The sequence below is a fragment of the Dermacentor andersoni genome, chromosome 3 (assembly GCF_023375885.2).
Source record: "Dermacentor andersoni chromosome 3, qqDerAnde1_hic_scaffold, whole genome shotgun sequence".
NCBI lineage: Eukaryota > Metazoa > Arthropoda > Arachnida > Ixodida > Ixodidae > Dermacentor > Dermacentor andersoni.
In genome coordinates, this window is record NC_092816.1 from 19,130,672 (window position 1) to 19,155,037 (window position 24,366).

The 24,366-nt window shown below is 48.7% G+C and overlaps 2 protein-coding genes across 2 annotated transcripts in view; both read right to left on the bottom strand.

Moving 5' to 3' along the window:
* LOC126520769 (protein CASP-like) overlaps positions 1-24,366 on the bottom strand; it is a 281,047-nt gene that overhangs the window by 90,722 nt on the left and 165,959 nt on the right. The window contains exon 2 of the mRNA XM_050169549.2: positions 23,611-23,721. Coding sequence (XP_050025506.2) covers positions 23,611-23,721 — 111 coding nt within the window. The remainder of the gene's footprint in view (positions 1-23,610; positions 23,722-24,366) is intronic.
* LOC140216264 (uncharacterized) lies at positions 15,533-18,409 on the bottom strand. Its single transcript, XM_072286658.1, has 2 exons — positions 17,787-18,409; positions 15,533-15,734 (listed from the first exon to the last, which is right to left on the bottom strand). Exons 1-2 carry the CDS (start codon positions 18,407-18,409, stop codon positions 15,533-15,535), a joined length of 825 nt encoding a protein of 274 aa, XP_072142759.1.

Genomic DNA, 24,366 nt, shown 5'->3' on the forward strand with positions numbered 1-24,366 from the left:
ATACATATATTTTTCTGCTCCCCTCTTCAGCCTTCCTTTCGCGTCCCGAACCCGAAAAAGTCTTGCGCCCGCGAGCGATTATGCCGGGCGAGAATTCCTCGCTCTCGCGACCTTTATATTTTTTCACTCCCGCCACCGACAAGCCACGTCCTTTCCGTTTCGCCGCGCAGCAAGCCACCGTGCAGCGCGAAGCCAAAGGCGGCGCGCTTTGTTATCGAAAAGTCTCATCGCGACGCGACGTTCTGCGACGATGTTCACCGCACGCACTCCACAACTGCACCGGCGGTCGCCGCACTGATTCGGAATAATTTTCGACCCGGCTGCCAACGTCTGGCAAAAATTGTGCGCGTTCGTCGCGCGCCTTGCTTCTATTTCCTGAAAAAGGGTTCAGTGAGCGAGAAGAAAGAAAAACAGAAAGAACGTAAGGCGAAGCTCACGGCAGGAGGGGTCTTTAAAAGGAGCATGAACGAAAGGTTAAGGGCATAGAAGAGAGAAGCAGAAAGGGAACATTGCCTATAGCGGCATAACCAAAGGCCGGAACCGCCGGGGGAAGCGAGTTAAATAATTCAAGGGAATCTCGCCACCTCGATCACGGCGATGACATTCAGAGAAAATTTGCCTATGAAAGCGAGAGCGCCTCAAAGATGGAAAGGGGGGGGGAGAAAGCTGATGGAACCATTGTCGAGAGCGAGGTGACAAAACGTTCGTTTCGCTAGGTGGCGTTTCGTATGCTCTTCTCCGCCTCCTTGTTCTGTTTTTCTGGTGCGCAGAAGACGCGAACGAACGATCACACAGAGAGTGGTGTTGAGCGTACGCCCCCCCTCTCTTCCCCACTGACCCCCCCCCCCCTCCCTCAAGGCACACACCTCGATTGCGGTCTCTTCTCATTCTCGTGCGACCCCCTCCCTCTACTGTGTGCAAGGCTTGCCTGCCTTCCGCGACAAGGAAACGAGTCGAATACAAACCGTTTCCTTTTGAATCCCATCTTACCGTTCGTATAGCGGGCTTGCGAAGTATTTGCCCGGTGTCCTGAATTCGCTTATTCCGTTTTTTTTTTCTTTCTTCGTAAGCGCGGACGTGCACGCGCGTTTCGGTGTACGAGTACCGTCCTTTCTTTTTCCCTTTCTCTCAGACGCTCCCTGGTAGTTCTCGCGCTTTCGTATCGCGATATGCAGTATTTAAGGCCTCTTCGAGCGGAAATTCCCAACATTTTCGCTTAATTTCGACCTTCCCGACTTCTACATTGGCTTTTTATTTCTTCTTTTTTTTCTCCGTGGTCTGTTCAGGACGCACTTCTTTTAAGAAGACGTACACCTCACACAGACGACGCAACGACGGAACGCGAGTGAGGAAGTTAGCAAAGGAGAGGGGTTGCAATAAAACGGTTTGCAAGTGTGCTTATCTCGTTTGCCTTTACTTTTGTCGGTCCTTATTTCTCTCTTATTCCGGGAGCCTCCGAGCGAGACCGACCTCGCACCCCCGCTTTTCTTTGCTGCTTGTTTGGTCGGCGCGCACACACGGTGGCGTTTGTAATTGTCCGAGGCAGGCATTCGCGCGCGCTTGTGCGTGCGGGCACACATCGGCGCCGTGGCAGCCCCGAGGCCCTTTCTTCGTCCTCCCACCTCGACCTCCCGTCCACAACGGAAGCGGTGCGCCAAGTCCCACGCCGCGCGACGCCGCTGCAGGAAGCGAGACACGCGCGTCTGGTTTTGCACGCCCCGCCAGATACGAGACGTCGAGCGAGCCGGGAATGAAGAGAGAGAAAAAAAAAAAGATGGCGGCTCGCGCACTATCGGAAAGCGTGTGGGTGAGCACGGGTGAGCTTCCTGAATAGGAGCGGGTTATCGAACAAGGCGGAGCTAGATCATTGTGGAACGCAAATTCTCATTCGCACCTTGTAAGCGCTTCCGTTACATTTAAATTCGCTTTATGTGGTCGATGCGCTCGTGATTGGAAAGAAAGGGGGCCGGTTTTGAATCAAATAAAGTCGAGAAACCGGGCAAAAGAAGCGTGAGTTATATAAACTAAATTGGAGGTAGGAATTTATTACTCTTGCTCCGATAGCTCGGCAGGATGTACTGGAGCGCTTGAACGAGAAACACCTCCAATCTGCTTCTATTTCGTTTCTGCCACTAGAACCGCACGATTGGTCAAAAATTTTTCGGGGCCTGTCTGACTTCGCCTGTCTGTTACGCGACGTCACCAAAACCGCGAAAACTCTCCATCGGATATCAAGTGTACACGCCGATTATGCACGACTAGGCCGAAGAAAAGAAAAAAATATGTATTTCCGGTTTTGCGCTTTTTTTTCGCCAGTAGCTCTCACATATTGGTCAAAATATTTCGAGCAGCGCTCACTCCGTCTGCCTGTCAGGCAACGTCACAAGGCATCGAAAACTCGCCACGTGAAGGTGACGTGTACGCATTAAAGATGCACCATTATGCCGAACAAAACTGAATATTTTTTCGGAGTAGCCGGAGACCTTCTCGTTCCGAAAGGAATAAAGGATGGATGCCAACAAATCGCTCTGGCACTGGCTACTTGATCGTCATTGCCGAGAAGAATGGATTTCTCTGCTTATAGTAAAAATAATTTGCGTTGCAGTACAACGTTATCGAGCCCTTTCGGTGCATATAAGAGATCGCTATAGCAACTATTCTTCTCTGAGGATCCGTTCTAGGAGGAAATTTTAACGCTGCGTTGCGTGCCACCGCCATTTTCGACCAGCCACCGCAAGCTGAGCAAGGGGAAGCGGACCAATCGCAGACGCTGATACCGCACCTCTTCATGCGGTCTTCTACTTTCAGTGTCGTTTCTGCGCTCTTCTCGCATCTTAGAGAAGAAAAACCTGTTGAGGTAGGTAATGCTATTTCGTGTCAAAGCAAGTAAAAGTGACGTCCTACAAACGAGAAGAGCGTTTGATTAGGCTATTCAAAGAACTTTGCGGGTGAACCCGATGATTGCGTCGGCGGTTACGTAGTTTTTTGACGCAAGAAGATTTGAATAGAAACAGAATAGAATACTTTTACGTTATACGGCCCCTGCAGTCTCACATAATTCCTAAACAATTTAGAGAGCAGTAGTAACGGGCATAGGGCCGATGTAATGTACGGATTCCTTTCACTCTATCCTATTCCTTTCTGATAGTACGCCGTTTGCGACCATTCCAGTGATTGCGTGGGCGACGCACCGCACGGGCCACTACGAAGTGAGAAAAAGAAGAACACTGGAATATAATTCTTACATCATCTTGGCCAGGCCTCTATTTGCACAACGTTTGCCGTATGGCGCAACATTACACAACGATCTGTTTCGAGTTAAAGATGAAGCGTTTGTGCTTAAAAACATAAAATTTTGTTCAGTGTATAGAACCCTGGAAATCAAACTGATCAGATCTGCACCGATGCGACAGAAGCGAACGAACTCAGAGGAGTGTGGGGTTTCCGAAGGCAGCAAAGACAGAGCGATCGCGACGCTCCTCGGAACACCCCACGCAGCCGCCTTGTACAGTGCATGCGGACCACTGCTCCCGTGACCGATGTCTCGGGCGGAAAAGACATCTCCTCGCCGCTTTGCCTGCAGTACTGTGGAACCTGGTAGGGACAGATCGAGGAGCGTGTTCGCGTCAGCGCAATTAGGACAACAAGGTCACATCTGATTATCGGGTAAGCAATGTCATCTCTGGTGCATGGCGTATCTCAGAGGCTGCTGTCGTTCTCTCGAAGCCAGCAGTCAGGAGTAAACAGACAGACGCGAAACGCAACATTTAGCTGCTTAGTGCTTTCGCATGTGATGTGTGAAACTCAGAGATGGTAACGAGCCTCTAGACATGTATTATTCAGACGTATTTGTTTCGAAATGAAGGGTTTCTAACTTTCCTGTCCCAGATATATCCACGAGATAGAAAAGCTTTTCATGCGCGGCACCACAACGCCAAGGCATGATGTAGACGTTCAGACAATAGACACCGTCGTAAACGAAGCACAGAATCAGCGAGCCTAGAGCCCTAGAGCTCGTAGTAATCGTATTGTCTTCTAACCCCGTCGTTATTTTTATCAGCCTTTCTGTGGACAGAATAAAGAGCTGAAACTACACCTTCTTAAGTGTACCCGTAGGTCAGCCCCTCATTCGCTCGTCTCCGCCGTCCCGATCTCCCGCGACGCGCACGTGGCGCAACCCAAACGAGGCAGAAACGAAGTGAGATTCCTCCACTGCACGCAACTGCTGACGCGCTGCCCCTGCTCGTGGCTTCAACTCTCTCCGCTTCGCTTTCACTTTCAGCGTTCTCTCCGATGCGGCGGCTATAAATTTCCAGAAATCTCCCCGGCTGCAGCGTTAGCGTCGACAACGCGCTTCGCATTTCTTTCTTCCAACGGCTGCGAGGGTGCTCTTTGGACCTTCCGGTTCAACGCTCCGTCGGGAGCGTCACTCAAGAGACACCCGACGACAAACCACGACTCGCGAGTATACGGGAGAGATCGAAATAAAAAGAAACAAAAAAGAAAAAGAACGACGAAGCTCGAGCAGGAAGCCGCTGTGCCTTCAACGCCCGAGGTTCGAACGACCAGCACGGCTGTAGAGCCCAGTATACGAAGTGCGTAACGGCCAACAAAAAAACCCGCACAGTACCAAGAACGCGGATGCGTGGAGGGGAGAGAGGTGCGGTTATATAGGAAACGTACGACATCTATCGCCTTGAACGCCCGCGCACTCACTCGCTCGACTGCCCGCCCCGGAGAGTCTATATTTTTCGCGGCACGTTGTTTTCGTTTGCACTCTCCCCGCTCTTACAAGGTTGCTTCTGGCGCCTTATCCCGATTATTTACTGGACCCGACGGGGACACTCTCTCCTCCCTATCCCACCAAGCATTTCCGTCACGGACCCGACGTGGATGCGCCAACTTTCTTTCTTCCTTTTTCCATCGCTCTCAGCGGCGTGTTTTTGTTCGCTTCTAGCGCGGCAATTTATTGGCTCCCAGCTGTTGAGTAAGGCGTAAGAGCCACTTCCCGCAAAACCCACCAACCTGCTTGTCGCGGTTGAATCATCCCCTTTATTGTGCATGCCTCACGCTCGGCCGGGCGATCCAGTACACCGGCGACGTCCAGTCGGTAAACGCCGTTGCTGCGCTTGTTGATCTTTTTCTTCTCCGAGCGCGTGGAAGGGGACAGAAAACGAAAGGGGCGTCGGGTGGTTGCCGAGCGGGTCGATCGCCGTTCACAGCTTATGCGACGAGGCAATGAAGGGGGGGGTTGTGTCTACATTTCCGGCGATTCGATAACGCTCAATGTACTCCGTATAGAGGTCCATAAGCAGAGGAAGAAAGAGAGAGAGAGATAAAAAAAGGGAGAAGAATCTTCTAAGAAAGAATCACCGACAGGAAAGAGAGAAACCAAAAAAGCCAAGGAAGTGATGGAGAGTACTGGAGACCCCGGGAAGGCCAAGTGGCCACTACGTGGACAAGTGTCGCACACGCTGGGAAGTGATTCCGGGCCCCGTACCGGCGCGACCGGTGATGGCTACAAATGACTGCGCCCGCAGAGCATCGGTTCCGCGTTCCAAACACCGCTTCCTACTACCGACCTATAGCCGCGTTGCTTTCTCTGACTCTTTGTGCGTCGTTTACTGAAGGCAGTCGCGCGCGAGACTCCTGCGGTTGCTCGCTATCGCGTTCGGGCAGAAGCCACAACCACCGTTACGCGGTTCGCGCGTCATTGGCTTCTCCTCGCTGCTCGCGTGCTGAGCAGAAAAAGAAAGGCAATAACGTGAAGGGAGTAGGAGCCGACATACTGCCCTTTGTTTATCGATACAGGGGAGTCCGTTGCTCTGAGTTGCTAAACTATTTACGGAGAGTTATTATGGCCTGTTCCTACTTAGCCAAAACATTGCTGTTGTTGTTTTACGACACGTACAGATAAAACAAGTATAGATACATATACATAAAAACTTGGAGTGTCTATCTGTCCTGCTCACCTACTCGAAGACACGCATGTACTAAGAGCTCTATAAGTTAAAGTTATAATTTTTATGTTAGGTTAATACTAAGTAAAGTTCCAATTCGGTCACGAAGGAACATTTAACGACAACTCAATCCGGATGTCACATGCGCGCCAATCGTGTGCCTCACCTGGTCGCAATTATCGCCTCACTGTGCGCTCTAAAGTGCAAGTCTGGAGCTCCTAAGCACGGCAGGGAGCGAGCGCTACCGCTTGAAGCCGAGGCGTTCGGGGCCGCGCTACTTCATTGCAGCCGCCTGTTCCCGAGACAAAGGTGCGAGCGACGTGACACCTGAAGGTGGCTTCGAGCGTTGTTCCTCCGCCGCCTCCCAATGGAGCCAAACTTGGCCCAGTCGAATCCCGGAAGGTGCCGCTTGCCCCGCTCGGCCGTTATCCGAGAGGCGCGGCCGAGACGTTTAATTTGGCGATGCGGCGGCACCGCTGCCAAGAAATCCACGCTGACGGCGCCCGCGAGCGCAGCTGCCTCAATTTGTCTCCGCTAATGAACGACGTCCCAAACGGCGAAGAACGCGCTCTGAAGCACTCGGCGCGGATTTCCTGGCCGAGACAGGCTTTGGTGAATTTGCGCGCGCGTCGGGCCTCTGTGTGAGACCGCGAGTGCGCCGCGAGATCCCGGAAAAAGGCGTCCGCCTTGTGCGGCCCCTATGTGCTACACTACCTGGCACTTTCATCTTGCTGCAGTACTGCGCGGCTGACGTATTTTCGGGCCAACGAATGCGCGCGCTGCGCTCTTTCCCGGGGTAGAAAAGGAATCGAATACACGGCCAGACCTTGTGCCTTTTCTCTGCCCCTCCTTTGACTAGCTTTATAAATAGTGCGCACCGGTTCGTTTCGAACGAGGCGCAAACCACTGGCGCCAGCTCGGGGAGACCCGAAAGAATTTCCTCTTTCTTTTTGTCTTTCTTTTTAAGCGCTTTTAGATACCAGCGGAAGTTTCCATTGCGACAATTTCGTATGCGCATGACAGTGATCCATCGTCCTCCATGATGTTCGCTGGCATGAGTGTCCGTGGTGGGGACAACGCGATATGCCTACGGAGCAAGGAGTAATCGTCGTCTAGACGCAGGAAGCTCAGCAAAGCGCGACGCCGGTACATTCGCGCTTGACGTGCGCTCGAACAGCGACGTAACCTGAAATATGGGGACGCGTCCAGGCAATCCACGGTTTTCTAGAGAAAGTTAGCGAAGTTTCCGTGGCCCAAATTAGCTCACAGCCTATTCATCTCTTTAAAATGAACCTGTTGTGCATGACCGCCTGGGCAAACAAAAGGGAATAAAGACCCCCGGTTCAGTCGGATCGTAGCGCATAGCCCGGGTGAGCGAAATGGTAATTCATTCTCGGAAAAAACATGGCCTATACGCCTCCATGCGAACAGTATAAGAGGAGCGATGACGCTGTACCAGTGGGCGTTCGAGCTTGATTGGTGACACACGTTCAAACACTCGGAGAACGTGTATTGTATCTATCTGGAGAACGTGAACGTGTATCTATCTATCTATCTATCTATCTATCTATCTATCTATCTATCTATCTATCTATCTATCTATCTATCTATCTATCTATCTATCTATCTATCTATCTATCTATCTATCTATCTATCTATCTATCTATCTATCTATCTATCTATCTATCTATCTATCTATCTATCTATCTATCTATCTATCTATCTATCTATCTATCTATCTATCTATCTATCTATCTATCTATCTATCTATCTATCTATCTATCTATCTATCTATCTATCTATCTATCTATCTATCTATCTATCTATCTATCTATCTATCTATCTATCTATCTATCTATCTATCTATCTATCTATCTATCTATCTATCTATTAAAGTATTTATTTGTCGTGTATTGGATACGCTAATACAATTCCATTTGGACCGATAGTCACGAGACAAGTAGCCTGATATGGTACCTATTGTAAACTATAGCGAGTTAGGATGCGTTACACGAGGATGTTTTGGTATCTTGACAGGGGTGCCGGTAAGGTGAGAGCTCGCGTCCTCCATTTGCGGGAAACATTCATTACAAATAATTTGGGAGGGCAGCAGAATTCAGTGAAACGTTGTAAATAGCGTGCATGTGCGTATTGGATGGTGCCCCATGTGTGCGCGGTCTTGGTGTGTGCGTGTTGACTTATGTTTCACGCCTAGTTTATAGCCCCACCTAAAGATTGTGTACTGACTAATGTCTCCACTATCCTTGAATGCCGGCACAGCTAGAAGAAGAAGAAACTTCATTAAAGAATAGTCCGGCAGTTCTTGCTGTGGTGGCCTCAGGTGGCGGCTCGAAGTCATTGGACTCGGGCGGCATCTTCGGCTTGACGGACGGCCCAGAGCTGGTCTGCCAGCTCTGAACTTCTGAGAGCCGCCTCCCAGCGGCGGCGACGCCTACGGAGAAGGTCCCCGGCGGCTCCCGCATCCAGGGCGGCGTCGGGAAGAAGCGAGCTCGAGCCTTCCCGTACTCTGGCAACGGCCGCGATTGTGGACGCGTCGCGAACGGAGCTGGTCTGATTACTGTTGTTGCCGGCACATTCCCAGAGCATGTGAGCTAGTTTTCTTTTTTAAACAATATGTTTCAACCAAGATCAGCTTTGATTTCTGGCGACTTCTCAACGACGAGGCAACGAACGTTATCTAGAAAAAAAAAAAAAAGAACACCTTCTCCCTCTCTCAGGGATGTTGGTCTTAACATGAAAGTGAAACGTGTATTGTAAGAACCAGTGGCAGCTTCGTTGCACATTCAAAAACACAAGAGGCCGACAATCTAAATGAAGCGAAGCTTGTTTGAGTTACCGAGTTAGCAGCAGTAGCGGATGACCTGAGCACAGTCTCGTCACCTATGTAGCTGAGGACGACTGCGATGTTCGTTGCTTGTCGATGAAAGAATGTTGACGAGAGGTGTGTAAAACAAAGAAGTACGACACACATACAAATACATTTAAGGCCTATATATTCTTTGTGACCCATCCTATACCGATTAAGGCACACTTACTTTCATTACCTGAAGTGAACAAACTAACTTGCATAGTGGTCTCGTTCGGCGTGCATGATATGACTGTCCAGCGGCCATTGAGCTTCTACTTAGCATGGCTTCATAGTTTCCGACATCATGTGGTCGGTAACATTGGACAGGCATACGCCGGAGTACTTAGGAGCGAATTTTGTCATCCCCACGCGAATTCGAATCGCTGATTCAATTCTTCTTACGACCTTCCTCCCCCCCCCCCCCCTTTTTTTTTTGCATGATAGCTTGGCGCTGTAAGCTTTACACATGATTATGCTGTCAGCCTTCGCGTTTTCAGTAAGCTGTCATTTAAGGCATCAGTGCTGCCGACTGAAGAACGTCTAAGATGTTGCGATAACCTTTCGTCTTTTATTTTCGTTTTATTACGTACAAGGTTGGGACATTGATCACGAGCCCCTACCAACAAACTTTTGCTCTTAAGAAATATTTTTCCATTTAACGAAGTTAGATGGTTCTGGCAGAACTGTTTCGCCTGCAGCATAAAAGCACAACGGAGCAGAACACAATGATTGGGCGCAAAGAGTTGGGAAAGAAAGCAAAGTGAAGTCTGTTCAAACTAAGCCTTAGAGTACCTGGGAATAAGTCCGATACTTCAGTGAAAACAAACGGGTCTTTTATTTCTTCTCTCCAGCGATGGGCTGCCTACCGCGATAACAGCTGCTCCTCGTACTTACTGGTAATATGGGCTGGAAAGGGCGATGCAGAGTAATATGAAGCAGAAGGTAAAACAAATTAAAGCAAAGCTCTCGCGGGGCAGAGGTGAGAAGCACCGTGGAAAAGAGCGCGCATCGTTCACTCAAGCCAACTTTGAAGCGGCTCGTTAATAAAGCCTGCCTCTAAAGCAAAATCTTTGCTGTCGGCGTAAAAACTGCGGGCACCCTCGAGGAGCGGGTTGGCGCGCTTGCTTCTGTTTGCGCGGGCACTCTTCGAACTGCTTTTTCTTTTGGATGCCGCTCTGACAGGTGTCAGTCGAACACTGAGAGGAAGAAGGGTGCAAGTAAAGGAAAACGAAGAAGATCGGCTCATTTTTAATAAACGCGTAATTATACGCGCCGCGCGATTTCGGAAAGCCGCCAGTCCCAACGCACTGTATACGCTGGAGCACCGTGCGAAGCTCGTGGTCGAGTAAACAAACACGAAGGGGGCCGCCTTTCCGAAGTTCCTCTGGCTGAAAACAAAGAGAACGATGGCGCGCATTATGTTCCTAATCTAAACAGCAGGTGATCCACGCTGGCTCTGTTGTGCAAGAACACTCAAAAAAAGAAAAGAAAATAATGTAGAGAGAGATAGAAGAGGAAGAATAGCGCCCAGACTCGCGCAAAAGGGGCGCGGGAGAGCCTTCAATATCCGGCCCCAGTGCCACTCGGGCCCTCGCGGGTCTCCGAAAGACAATAACGTCGCTCAGGTTGATGACGCAAATTTCTTCTGTATACAAGCCGCACGGCAGGGATGCAGAAAAGCAAGCGTGCTTTCGAGGGACTCTACACGGCATCGCTTTTGGAAGGGCACCTCCTCGGGTGTGGCCTCCTACTACGCGACCATTGCTCGCGGTGAAGCGGTGAGCTCCGCAGAGAGACTCTGTGCACCGCGGGAATAACTGAGGTTTCTAGAGTGTTCAGCGTCGCGCAGGCCAAGACCACAGTACCTTCACGAGCAAAGAAGGGCGCATACGCTCGATGTACAGTCGTGAGCAAACGTTTGGCGACCAGAGAAGCAGTGAATTTACGTCTTTTTTTTCTTTTGCAGCTGAGGCATGGATGCTGAGATGGAGTGGTACAGCCCGCAGGCGCCTGCTCGACGAATGCAATTGTGGTTGCACATCTGTGGTGGAAGAAATTTGAATTTTTTGCTGATGCCGCGCTTTCTAAACTTCTGCTCTCGAGCGTGCGAAGAGCATAGTGCAACAATTTGAATCGGAGAGAGAAATTACAGCCTATTTTTATTCTTGGAGTTTAAGGCCTCAAAGGAAAATACCAGCTATACCAGACGCCGTTCCGACGAAGATTTCGGATAAGTTTTGATCATTTGGGGTTCTTTTATGTGCACCTGATGCTCCCGCACATGCGCGTTAAGCTTCCACGGTCGTAGTAGTACGTGAGTGGCACTCTGGCCGGGACTCGAACCGGAGACCTTGCGCTCCTATACTTTCACAATCCCGACATGCCGACCGAAATTGAGCGGTACGATGCACGCGTGAGTGTTTGACGAGTGCTGCCAATGCACCATGTCCAGGTTGCAGATGTGCCAGAAGTAAATACGGGGTGATCATATTTAAGTTTTCCGGAATTTTTACAAATCGCCTATGACAGAATAATTCAGGTCCTTGAGAAAGACGACGAAGTGTTTCTCTTGTGGAACACTGCTCTTTCTGTTTCCCGAGATTTTGTGATTTTTGTGTATTCCAGGGATCATCGCTCTCCTGCGGATGGCGATGGATCCTGACCATGTTGCACGTAGTCGCGACATGGTACTGCCTTCAACGTCAGCCTAAAGGAAGCAGAACAACAGCCGAGATGGTGACACCACCAGTGACAGCACTGAACTGTACACGGCGAGAAGCGATGAGAGCGACGACGACTTCGTCCCTGTGGCGAAGCGCGAGGGGAAAAGGAGTATCCTAGGCGAGTCTTCGCCAGGAAGTATGTCAACAGTGTAGGCTTCCTGTAGCCCGCCGCGCCGCACTATACTATTTGTTGCCGTTGATTCTTCGGACAACCTGAGAAGCATGAATCGGTAAATCATCTCGGCACGACTTGAAGCTCTCGTGCCGAATGAGACAAAATACAGACTTAAACCACGTAAGAACGTCTTGCCCATAGGCGTCGAGCACCCGGCCGCTTTACGTACATTGCGAACTGTTACGGAGCTTGGCGACATCAGAGTCCGTGCTTACATGCCGACATGCCGCATGTCGTGCCTCTGTCCTGCAGGACAGAGGCACGACAACGGGCGTCATATATGGTGCCAACGTCTCTATACCGAATGCTGACCTTCCTGTCCTGGTCAAACCAGCTACTGACGCTACGGACACACTGCAAGTTTGCCGAATAGGCAACTCCCGTTGTGCCAAAGTGATCTTCAAGGGCGACTGCCTTCCATCACATGTGAAGGTTGGTATTTTTCTTCATGTCGTTGGAGGCTGTATTCCGAGGCCCCTTCAATGCCACAAGTGTCTGAGGATGGGCCACGTGAGTGGCGTGTGTAACAATAAGCTAGCTTTCCCGCGCTGCGCCGAACCCCACACAGCAGTCTCGCAAGGCGACTACCCTGAAATGCAATAACTGCAATGTAAATCATGATGCCTCATCAAACAACTTCCCACTAATCAATAAGGAGAAAAGAATCTTGAGACAAATGGTGAAGGACGGCTCGTCACGGAGGGAAGCCATAACGACTGTTAAAGAGCCCCTCACCTGGTCTGGCCATTTTGAGTTGACAATCGCAGACCATACAATGCCCGATAACAATCGTGTCTGCAAAGTATCGCATCGCTACGCTCCGCGGAAAGATCTGAAATTTCAAATCGAACGCCGTTTTCTCTTCTCCTCGCGGCCACCGCGCTCCAAGCCGCAGGATGACGTACACGTGCTAGTGAGCCTACGTACACGTGTTTGTGCTGTAACGTCGCTCGTGGTGGTGACACGTGACTTCGACAATTATTCAATGCAACATCTATTATTTGTGTAATATGTTGCTTGAACAGACAAATTAAATGCTTAGAGAACTAATGAAGCACTCAAGCCGAATGTCTGCGTGTTCTTGTTTTACTTCGCACCGCAGCAAGAGATGTACTTCCGTTTCGTCTGCTTGTTCTCACGTCGTGCAGTCGCGCGCGAAGACACCGAAACTATGTCATTTTCTACCGTGTTCCAGCATGGGATCATGCTCTGTGATCCGCTTGTGTCTGCCTCAGTATTCGTGTAGCACTGACTTATTCCGCTAGTCAGGTATCTTCATGCAAAGCGCGCAAATGCGTGCGCTACGCGAAACGAGACAATCACAACATGCTCGCGCACGACGCCGTCAGCGGACGTGCGACGCGCCGCAAAAAAAGCGAGGAGAAAAAGAAGTGAAGGCGAGGTCGGTAACGTATGCGTCAAGCAATCCTCGAGGTCCGGTGTGGGAGAATGCAGGGAAGAAATTTCGCTTGTGGAGGCTAGACGGGGCAAGTGGAGAGAGCGTCTATGTCTGCGGTGAAGCTCGCCTCCTGAAATTATAGGTTCACGGCACTGAAGTATTTATATATCTGCTATTAATGAGCCAATTTGCAAACATTTTGCGGCAGAACGCTCCCTAGAGGACAAGTAACAACTTCCAGCGTATAGCCAAAATTTGCTATGGGGCCTCGTGAGCGGCGCTTTGAAAGACGCCGTTCTCGTCGACGGCGCGCTTCCAAGAAAGAAATAAGTGTTGTTTTGCCTCCAGAGTGTTTCTTTACGCCACCACCACCGCCAAGCACCCTACAGCTTCAAGGTCAGAAGAATACCGATGCTCAGAAAAACGAATCTGACGCTGCTTGGCCTGCACTACCACGGGCACACTTCTCCGCCTAATGACAGAATCGACTACCTCCAAGCGTTACTTCGACAACAGATAATCAAGCTGCGCAATATGTCCAGGGCGTTGCTATGCTGAGATCGCTGGTGAGTGTTATACGAGCACTCCTCAATAATGTGCAAACGCCATCCGCTAAATGCGCACTGCAAGTCCTGGATTCCCTTGAACCAGTACTTGTGGGTCTACAGTAACAAGATGCCTTGCCATCCACAACCACCGCGGCCATTCCGGGAACAAGTCAAGTGCCCTTCCATACTTCAATGGAACGCCAGAGGTCTGCAGTCACGGATGTCAGAATTTCCGCACTTTTTTTTTAAACAAGTTCCACATTACCATAATTTGCGAACCTAATTTTTCAAACACAATTTGACTGTCGGGCTACGCATCATTTGTTTCTTCATCATGCATTGAACGTAGTCAAGTTGTTGTGAATATCTGCAAGGAGCCTTTAGTGTTCGCGTAGACCGGGATGCGGTCTGATTGATTAGATAGGAGTGACACGATGATACGCTCATTGCTCAAGCTCCCATGCTTTATTCCAGGTTGCCAACCGAGTACTCACATTTGGCTAAATGCTGTTAATAAACACTACATTACCCTCCTTGGGGAAAATGAAATAAATGCGGACACAATGTGATTAGGGAAACCATAAACGGAAAACAGTTCACTGTTGAAAAGTCGTGAATGTCTCCTACGAACAAACAGTCACAATGTCAGGTTGCAAAATCAGAAAGATGGCGTGGCGGCTTTCTGTTTCTCTTTGGGTAGCGCTCTCTTGGAGAACTCTGGTGCAATGCAGGTGGTGCAAGATCTGACACTGAGGTGGGTAGAGGATATATGATATCATCACAGTCAAATGACGTTTTGGCTGGTGCTTGTTTAAGGCCAGAGCCATCTTTGAAAAAAACTTGAGTTGCGCGTTATTACTCTATTTCCTCTCGATGCCTTGATTTGTGATCCATGAAAGCTGACGATGGTATAAGGGTCTGGATCATAGTACGAAGTGAACTTGTCGTGTCTGTCTTGCTTGCACAAGACTCGCTGACCGACACAGAAGCGAGTTGGTTGAGCGTACCTTCGTGCATCAGCATGTTTGTTGTATGCCCTTTTCTCGAGCACAGTTGTTTTCAACTTTGTTACGTCTTCCGTTTTTGAAGCAGCTTCAATATAGCAAGGCAGATTTCTCATCGTTCTGCCAAACAGCAGTTCATACGGTGATCTTCCTGTAGTCAAGTGTTTTGAAGACCTGTATGACATCAGGAAAGTGTCGAGCTCTACTTTCCAATCTGTGTTCTCAAGCTGACTAGTGTGAACATGCTTTTTCAATGTTCTCATGAACCGCTCAGCTTCGCCATTAGCTTGAGGCCACAAAGGTGTGATCCAATGATGCCGAAATCCTAATTCTTTTGCGAATGCAGTAAACTCTTTGCCTTGAAATGGTGGCCCATTGTCACTTTTTACCTGTGCAGGGATTCCAGACTGGCAAAGCACTTGTCGCAGGGAGGGAAGCACATTGTTTGCCCTTGTGGAGTGTATGACTTGTACCACTGGGTATCGTGAGAAGTCATCTAACAACTCCATAGTGTACTTTCCATCTGGGAAGGGACCACAAAAGTCGACTGATACTTCTTCCCAGGGACCACTGGGTAGTTCTGTCATCGCAATGGTTCTTGCTTTGCTTGGGGAACAGCTGCTTGACATGGTAGACAGCCTTTAATCAAAGTGTGCATGAGCTTATCCATGCCTGGGAACCACACTTTTTCTCTTAACATTTGTTTTGTTTTCACAATCCCTTAATGGCCCTTGTGGGCAAGCAGCACTGCTTGTTTCTGCAGGGTAGCGGGAAGAACTAGGCGTGTTCCTCGAAGGACGATGCCCTTGGGCGTTGTTGTTAGTTCTGTTTTTATAGATGCAAATGGCTTCAGTTCAACTGAGACCCAGCTGGTGAGTGTGCATGGGGTGCTGGATAGCACTGATAAGTGACTGTAGCTGCTGGTCTGCTTTCGTTGCATCAGCGACTTCTTGAGCCGAGAAGGCCTTTGTGATGTTGTGGCGCTGGATAAAGTTGACATACTCATTAGGTACTTTGTCGATGCGGGCACACATTTTCGTTTCAGGAACTGGATGCCTGGAAAGGCAATCGGAAGGGTTAGTACTTCCTGCAGTGTGTTGTACAACAAACTTGTACTGTTCAATGCGTAGAGCAAGGCGCTCAATGCGGGCAGATGGTGATGATCTTGGGTTTCCCAGTATGCTCACTAAAGGCTTGTGATCAGTCAGCAAAAGGAAGTTGACTCCACAAAGGTAAAGACGGAAGTGCTCCATGGCCCATACAGCTGCGAGCATCTCACGTTCAATTTGGGAGTAGCGACTTTCAACTGATGTAGGCGCTCTACTTGCATAAGCTGTCACTACAATGTCTTCACTGTCACGCTTTGTGAGGATAGCACCCAGTCCGTGTGGACTTGCATCTACCACCAATTCTGTCGGTTTGGATGGGTCAAAGTAAGCAAGGGTGGAGGCATCGGACATGGCTTGCTTTAGGCTCTCAAGAGCATTTTGTTGTCATTCTGTCCACTCCCAACAACATCCCTCAGTGTCAGTTCACATAAAGGCTGTGTGAGGTCAGCAAGATTTCTCAGAAATCTGCCTGAATAGTTGATCATTCCTAGCAGGCTCTTCACTTCTTGTGGTGATTCCCGTGTTGTAATCTGTAGGAAGGCTGCTATCTTCTTAGGATCAGGACGAACGCCATCAGCTGAGAAATTAAGTCCAAAGAAGTTCAGTTCACGTTGATGAAAGTGACACTTCATTCGGTGTCAATCCAGCTTCTTGGAGTCGCTGCAGAACGGCTTCCAAGGACAAGTCGTGCTTCTGTTTTGTTTACCCAAAAACAAGAATATCATCACTAACATTCAGGACATTGGGGATGCCGTTGAGCACTTGGCGTACGGTGTTCTGAAAGATTTCAGCTGCACTGCTGATGCCGAAGTTCAGTCGTTTGTAGCGAAACAAGCCAACATGTGTTGAGAACGTGGTGAGTTGCCTTGAGGAAGGGTCAAGTTCAAACTGATGATATCCATTCTTTAAGTCAAGATTGGAGAACATTGTTGCTCCATTTAAGGCAATAATGATGTCATCCACTGTTGGGCACAAATGTCGTTCACGTTGAATGGCAGTGTTCACAACACGCATGCCAATGCAGATTCGAATTTCATCAGGCTGATGTGGTTTAGGCACAATAACCACAGGGGACACCCACGGTGTAGGTCCTATGGCTGGCTCAATGATGTCTTCTGACAGGAGGCGTTCAAGTTCTTTCTCTGTGGCGTCACGTAAGGCAAACGGAATACACCTGTGTGGTTGTGCAACTGGTTGGACAGTGTCGTCCACAAAAAGATGAATGTAGCGGTTTTTGAGTTTCCAATTCCACTAAACAACTTGTGGAATGCTTCCACGATTGACTTGTCCCCTTGATACTCATTACCTTGGTATGTGATCTGGACAAGCCCCAGGTTGGATGCTGCTGTGAAGCTTAAGAGTGGTGCAGTTTCCTCGAATGACAAAGATGTCTTCTTCAATGCAGTTATCTTTGTATCTCATTGTGACAGAGACTTTGCCTAGAAGTTCAAGTGGAGATGTTGCTTTGTATGGGAACACTCTGATGGATGTTTCCTGGAGTTTCACCTTTAGGCGATAGCTCTTAAAGTCATTTTCGCCAACAATTGACACTGTTGCACCTGTGTCGATTATGAAAGTGACTGGCACATTGTTGACAGTGACAATAACTTTTGGAGATGGGCCTGCCTGAGGTGAGGTCATGGCAACGAAAACATACTAGTCACTGCTTGAACTGGTGTCACCGGAGGCAGCACATTCTTTGGTACTAGAACTCTTCTTACTGCAGACTGTCTGTGAATTCCTGTTTGGACCATTATCACAGTCCACTGCGTGTACCATTTGTCTCGTTGAACGACAGAATCGTGCAAAGTGACCAACCTTGTTACATGCCTTGCATGTCTTGCTCCATGCAGCACAACTTGACCGTCCGCCTTGGTGAGGCCACTTGCCACCGCAGCTGCGACAATCTGCTGATGACACACGAGGTCGTTGCGGTGCATAGGTCTGTCGTAGCATCTGTCGGCTGTTTCTTTGGTGTTGGCCATGGTGCTGTCCTTGCTTGTGCACTGCGAGCACCACCGCGTTGCTATCGACGTTCTTTTCGATTTTGGATACATCCCGTTCGACATCCTCGAGCATTCTTCCCTGTTTAAGTAAGTCTGGTAAAGGGGGGGAATGAAGCATTGCATATTTGCGAAGGCGAGACGACGTTGTGGCGAGGATTATTTGGTTCTGGACTTCAGCGTCGACGTTCTCGAAGTTACAGTGGCGAGAGAGCTGCCGGAGGCGCGCGTAGAAGGCGTCCAGTGGCTCACTAACGTTTTGCTGGGCTTGGCGAAATTTGTAGATCGAAAAGGTGGACTTCACTCGCGGGGCGAAGTATGCACTCAGTTTCGCTCGTGCGGCATCGTATTCTGGCATCGATGGGCTCTGCGTGGTCTGGGTCGTGCTTGTAGCTGTTGCAACTTGTGTAGGGCTGTCGGGGAGGGAGTGAAATATGTTGTATACTTCCTCGCCGACGTAGTGCAGGAGGAGCGCTTTCTTGCGTGAATCTACCGTGATATCACACGCTGAAACAAAGTTCTCGAGCCTTTCTATCCACTTGGTCCATTCGTGACCAGTATTGCTGGCGTCTGTGGCGCGAAGGTCGAAACTTCGGAAGGGAGGAAGCGTGTGTGCCATGGCTGCGATTGCTGGTTGCCGCTTGCTGCTGAGGGATGATACGACGGAATGACTTGGTTTGGCACTTACATGAGACCAAGTAACACTTCTGACACCATTTTAGTGTTCGCGTAGACCGGGATGTGGTCTGATTGATTAGATAGGAGTGACACGATGATACGCACTCATTGCTCAAGCTCCCATGCTTTATTCCAGGTTGCCAACCGAGTACTCACATTTGGCTAAATGCTGTTAATAGACGCTACAGAGCCGTATGTTCACCAAATAGTGCAGCCTCACAACGATAATCAACATGTGTGTCTCCATGTTAAAAAGAAGAAAGTTTCATTCACACTGATAGCCGCCTACATATCCCCATCACGTCGACTTGATCGACAGAGAATAAACGACATACTCACAAAAATCCAGACCCTTGGATAATCATGGGTTACTTTAACGCCCATCATCCACTTTGGGGAAGCCTCAGGACAAATCAACGAGGCACGACGAGGCACGAGTCTTGTTGATCTCGGTGCCGAGCACAGATTAAGAGTTTTGAACGCTGGCAGCCCGACTTATCTCCGAGGAGTGACTTACAGCAGCTGCTTTGACTTGACATAAGTGTGGCATAGTTTAAATTCCAAAGTTCAATGGTTCACAGACATTGAAACACATGGCAGCGACCATACTCCTACGTACATGACTATCAGAGGGCTTGACAGTTCTCTTTACCTTGTGCTCTCAAGACAGATAGACTGGCAAGCGTACCGAATTTCGAAAGAGGAAAAGCGCAGACATGACCATCCCGAGCCCCTCGAAGACATGATCATACAAGCTCTGCAGGCTACTATGCGGACGTTTACAACATCTACAAGAAGCACAAATTTCGACCAAGAATTGGAGAGGCTTCGGGTGACCCGCCGGCGGGTCCAGAGACGATATAGGCGTACTAAGCTCATTTATGACCTGAGGGAAGCCCGACGTATTAAGTAGAAAGTTCAGCGTCAGACGAACAAACTTCAGAACCAACGGTGGAAGAGCTTTTGCGAATTGCTGGACCTTGGTAAGCCATTATCCCCGTGTGCAGAAGTCTTCAGAGTATTCGCTCACCTACACAACAACGTCGTACCTTCCCAACGCTGGCTCTCCATCAAAGTCGTCCAGTGCTTGAGGTCGTGGGAGAATTTTGTGCGAAAGTTACTGGATACTTCGTTCTGCTGGATGACTACTCGCTACATGACGTTCCCATCGCGAGAGATCAAAGCATGGAAGTGCCTTTCTCTATGGAAGAACTGTAAGCGGCCTTGGCAGCGTGCAGGCGATCGTCATCACCCGGTCCCAATGGGGTGACCTACGTTGCCTTAAGGCACCCATAGGTGCAACAGCACAACACTGTCTCCTGAATATATTCAATCAACCTTGGCGTGACGGCACAGTCCGCTACGGTTGAAAGTGTAGCCGACTGGTGCCTCTACTGAAGCCTGGGAAGTCTCCGCTGGATCTTACATCGTACCGGCCGATTGCACTTGCGAGTTGCATCGGTAAGGTCATGGAGAGCTCTTCAATTGACAGCGTCATTGATCTTGTGACCTCCATGCAGCAACAAAAAGCAATGAAACGCCTCTCTGTGGCACTCTTCTTAGATGTAAAAGGTGCTTACGACAACGTAACCCATGAAGCTATTCTCCAAGCTCTTGAGGCTGCAGAACTTGGAGGTCACGTCTTTAAATGAATTAGGAGCTATCTCTCGCGGAAATCTGTGTTTGTCCTTACAGAAAATGGCCCGACAAGTCGATATATCTCCAGTCATGGTGTCCCGCAAGGCGTAGTGTTGAGCCCCATTCTTTTCAATCTCGTTCTAGTGAGACTTGCCGAAACGCTTCCACAGACTGCTAATGTCTCTCTCTACGCTGACGATATTTGCGTCTGGGCGTCCGGCGCCACAAGGCCACAAGTGCGCACCAGAACGCAGAAAGCGGCAACTCTGACAGCGGCATACTTTCGCCGACAAGGTCTGACAATTTCTGCAGAAAAAAGTGCACTAGTGGCATTTACACGAAAAGCGATGTCTTTCTACCCGGTATGCACCGAGGGCCAGTCCATCGCGTACAAGAAAGCTCACAGGTTCTTAGGCGTTATCGTGGATCTCGAGCTCATCTGGAGTCCGCATGTCTCATACTTGAAGAAAAAGCTAATTTGTATTGCGAATATGTTCAAATCCGAAGCCGGAAAATTGTGGGGACCGTCCGTGCACTCCACCTTGCAGCCATACACGGCACTTTTTCTTGGATTCTTGCAATACAGTCTTCCTGTTTCGTCCAACACATGCAAGGCTAACATCCTTGCACTACAGAGTGTACAAGCCCAAGCACTTCGGACATGTCTTGGCGTCCCGAGATGTTCTTCGACAGCTGCAACGATTTTCATTGCACAGAAGCAGCCGATCACCAATCATATCGTCGGTGAGACGCTGAGAGCGCACATTCGACACCTTTCTCGGCGACCATCCCACCATTTAGCCAATTTTCCAATGCGAAGTCCACAGGCTACATTCTGTGGCGAGACACCATGAGTCGATACCATATGGGTTCAAGCCTGCTAAACGCCCAACATAGGCATTGTGGTGTCTCCGGCAAATTCACATGTGCCACTAAATTCCTGGGATTGCAAAGAAGGCGGACTTGTCACCACTAGCCCTGAAGCAGTTGTCTCTGCTTCTCCTCAACGAGTCTTATTTTGACAGCATACAAATTTACGCTGATGGCTCCGCGAATTCAAACAGCTCTACTGAAGCAGTAGTTGTTTCATCAGACGCCGTTTCATTACAGTTTAAATATTCGCGCAATACAACGTCGACACCAGCAGAACTTGCGGCTCTTCAAGGTGCACTCAAGTACGTACTCCAGCAGCCACCAAAACGTTGGGCCATTTTCTCCGATTCCCAAACAGCCCTACAGACTCTGCAGTTTGCCCTATACGTCATGGGTTACACGAGCAGCTAGAGTACGAAATAAAGCATGTTCATAATCATGCGCTCGAGAAAGGCCAAGACATCGTATTTTAATGGTTGCCGAGCCACTGCGGAATTGTTGGCAGTTGCAACGAAGGTGAAGCTGCGCGTTCGGCTCAGCAAACACATCAGCGCGTTCGTATACCACTTTCAAGAACTGATGCTGCGCGACAACTTCAATCACTTGCTCGCCCCATCACACTTCTACGATGGAATTCACCGGATCTCACCAACGCACGCTTGCACTCTTTCAACACTAACTTGCGGCTTCGCCTGCCACCTGAACTCTCCCGTCGCGGAACAACTTTACTGTGTCCCATCTGGTTGGGCGTCGCATTTACAAATTCCTGTTCATTACTGATAGGAATGGCCAACAGTGCGGTGAGCAATTTGTGCGGATGTAATGAGACACTAGAGCACCTCCTGCGTCACTACCCATCCTTTGACATTCAACGATGTACTTAACAAGCGAAACTCAATCTGTTAGACAACAGAGCGCTCTCAGAAGAAAATATCCTTGGACCATGGCCCATGCGTTCTTACATGCAAAATGCCACAAAAAACCCTCCTGCGTTTCTTGAAGGACACTACATTGTATGAACACTTGTGACAGTGGTGATTCCTCTGCGACTGACTGTGAATGACTGGTTATTATTTTTCTTTTCTCTCCTTATCTCTTCCCATTTCCCCCTCCCAAAATGTAGGGTAGCCAACCGGGAACGTCCTTGGTCAACCTCCCTACCTTTCCCTCTTCGTTTCTCTCTATAGTCCTTGAGATGAATTATTCGGAGAGGCGTACATGACCACCACGAGAAATCTAAACACATATTCAACTAATTCAGAAAAATTCAATCATTAACTTCTTAATTATTTACTTAATGTTGGAATTTACGATTTGTAACCGTTGAGTTTGCAAGACGTATTCATGTGAAATGAATCTGCAGGATGACACCAATTTCGATAAATTATTTCCCTAAGTGTGGGGCTAAATACATGGGCGTTTTAGTTACTTTTTTTTTGCTTGAACGCATAAAAGAGCGCTTTGTTAAAAAGTAAGTGGAACAACAGTGCATTTTTAGTGCGAGTTTAATGGATATTTATTGATGCATTTTGGACATTCATTACAGTGAACAGGCCTTTCAAACTCACCGTGTACACTTGGTAAATTGCGATATGTGCCGTACAGTGATTAATTAATAAGCTAATTAGTGATTACATAATTAGTTTTCAAATATGTGTTTTGATTTCTCGTGCGAGTAATGTCTACCTGCCTGAATAATCCAGCTCGAGGACTAGAACTATGTCATCTGCGACAGGTGATCTTTAGAAATTCCGGAAAACTTAAAAACTATCACCCTGGATAAAATCTTCGCTGCTTCTCCGCGAACTCCGTGTTGCTCGGTGAGCAGACATTTAAAACGTAAAGGCTAACTTATATTTAGTGAGGCCATTAGTTGGTGGTTCTAGTCGTCCGCTTCACCGCGCTGTCATTTGTGCATGTTGATCAACGCGACTTTGACATTTCGCATAAAGCTGAAGCTCCACGGCTGAATGCATAAACAGGAACAACAACATGATTAGATTGCTTTAGCTTTGTGAGATATGTTACCGTGACACGGAAGGGCCTCCTCTCCGTGGAACCGCGATAGACATCCCGCAAGATGAAAGACTTAGCGTACCATCATCACGTATTGCCCTGAAGCGTACAAGTTAATTTAGTTATGTAGTGAATAATTAACTACGCTTTTAGACCATTCCACGTCGCCAGCGCATGAACAACGCTAAATAATGCATCGCCACCTGATAGGTGTTGAAATCGAACATTTTCTCGGCTCAGTAGCATCGAGGCCGTATAAAGAGAAAACAAACAGCTTATCCCAATAATAAAGACAGAACGTCGCTAATACTTAGTCCTTAGCGTAAAATGATACGTTGTCAGTCAAGGGCTTGTGCGTGTTGTCTCCATTACATCCTTGTCTACATTTCACACGGTAATTTCAGCATGTCTGCACATCGTACGAAAACCCGTTTGGAAGCCTGCGTATCAAATACGTAGGCTCCCCAGTTACTTTTGTCAATAGGCAGTCCACGGATTCTATTTATGCGAAAGGACAATAATCCGAGAGAAATAAACAGATTGTCCAAAGCCCCGTCTTTACGCGGAAGTAAATGTCGTACATTCCTACGCGAAACGTCAGGGTGCGAAACTTACGTGGGGCGCCGTCTTCTTGAATTCCCGGCAGAGTTGCACGAGCCGGGACCTGGCTGCATCGCTCGCGTCCTGTCTGTCCACCAGTTCTGTGGCCGTCACGTCCAGTTCCTTCTGCAAAAAAAAAAAAAAAAAAAAAAAAAACCTTATAACGGGTGACACTATTGTGTACATCTATTTTACCGCATCATAAAAAAAAATACGTATGGACGTTCATTAATATGCAGCAACTTTTTTAGACACTATCTGTCGTAAAGGAAGTAAAACATCTCACACCCAGGTATTACTACCCGAATAATTCGGCTGTTTCGAGATGTCTAATGCATATGTAATTTCACGACACATGCGAACCTCGCACAAGTCAAGGCATTCGAAAAGTTATAGCGAAGGATAACGATGACGTCCTTCGTAGAAGTAAATTCAAATTTTGCAAATAGACATTTTAGGAGACACAGTACACACGCAGGTCCTTAACATAGTCAATCAATTTCCTCTTCCACCTGTCTTGGTAAAACAAGCCTGCGAAATACGTAGACGCTCGGACGCTACCAAGCTGCCAGACTCGTTACGAAATATCCTTCCCATAAGCGATTGCATGACGGGAAAGCAGCCCTCACGTACACGGAGGCGGCAGAGAATTAATCATTGCATTGCTGACGGCCGCGGACGCGCCAGATCGCCGAAGGTCCTTTTCTCGACATGCCGGTGCACACTTGTTGGTGGCTGTGGCGAAAGGGGCAGAGTGCAGCGGCCGGTTGC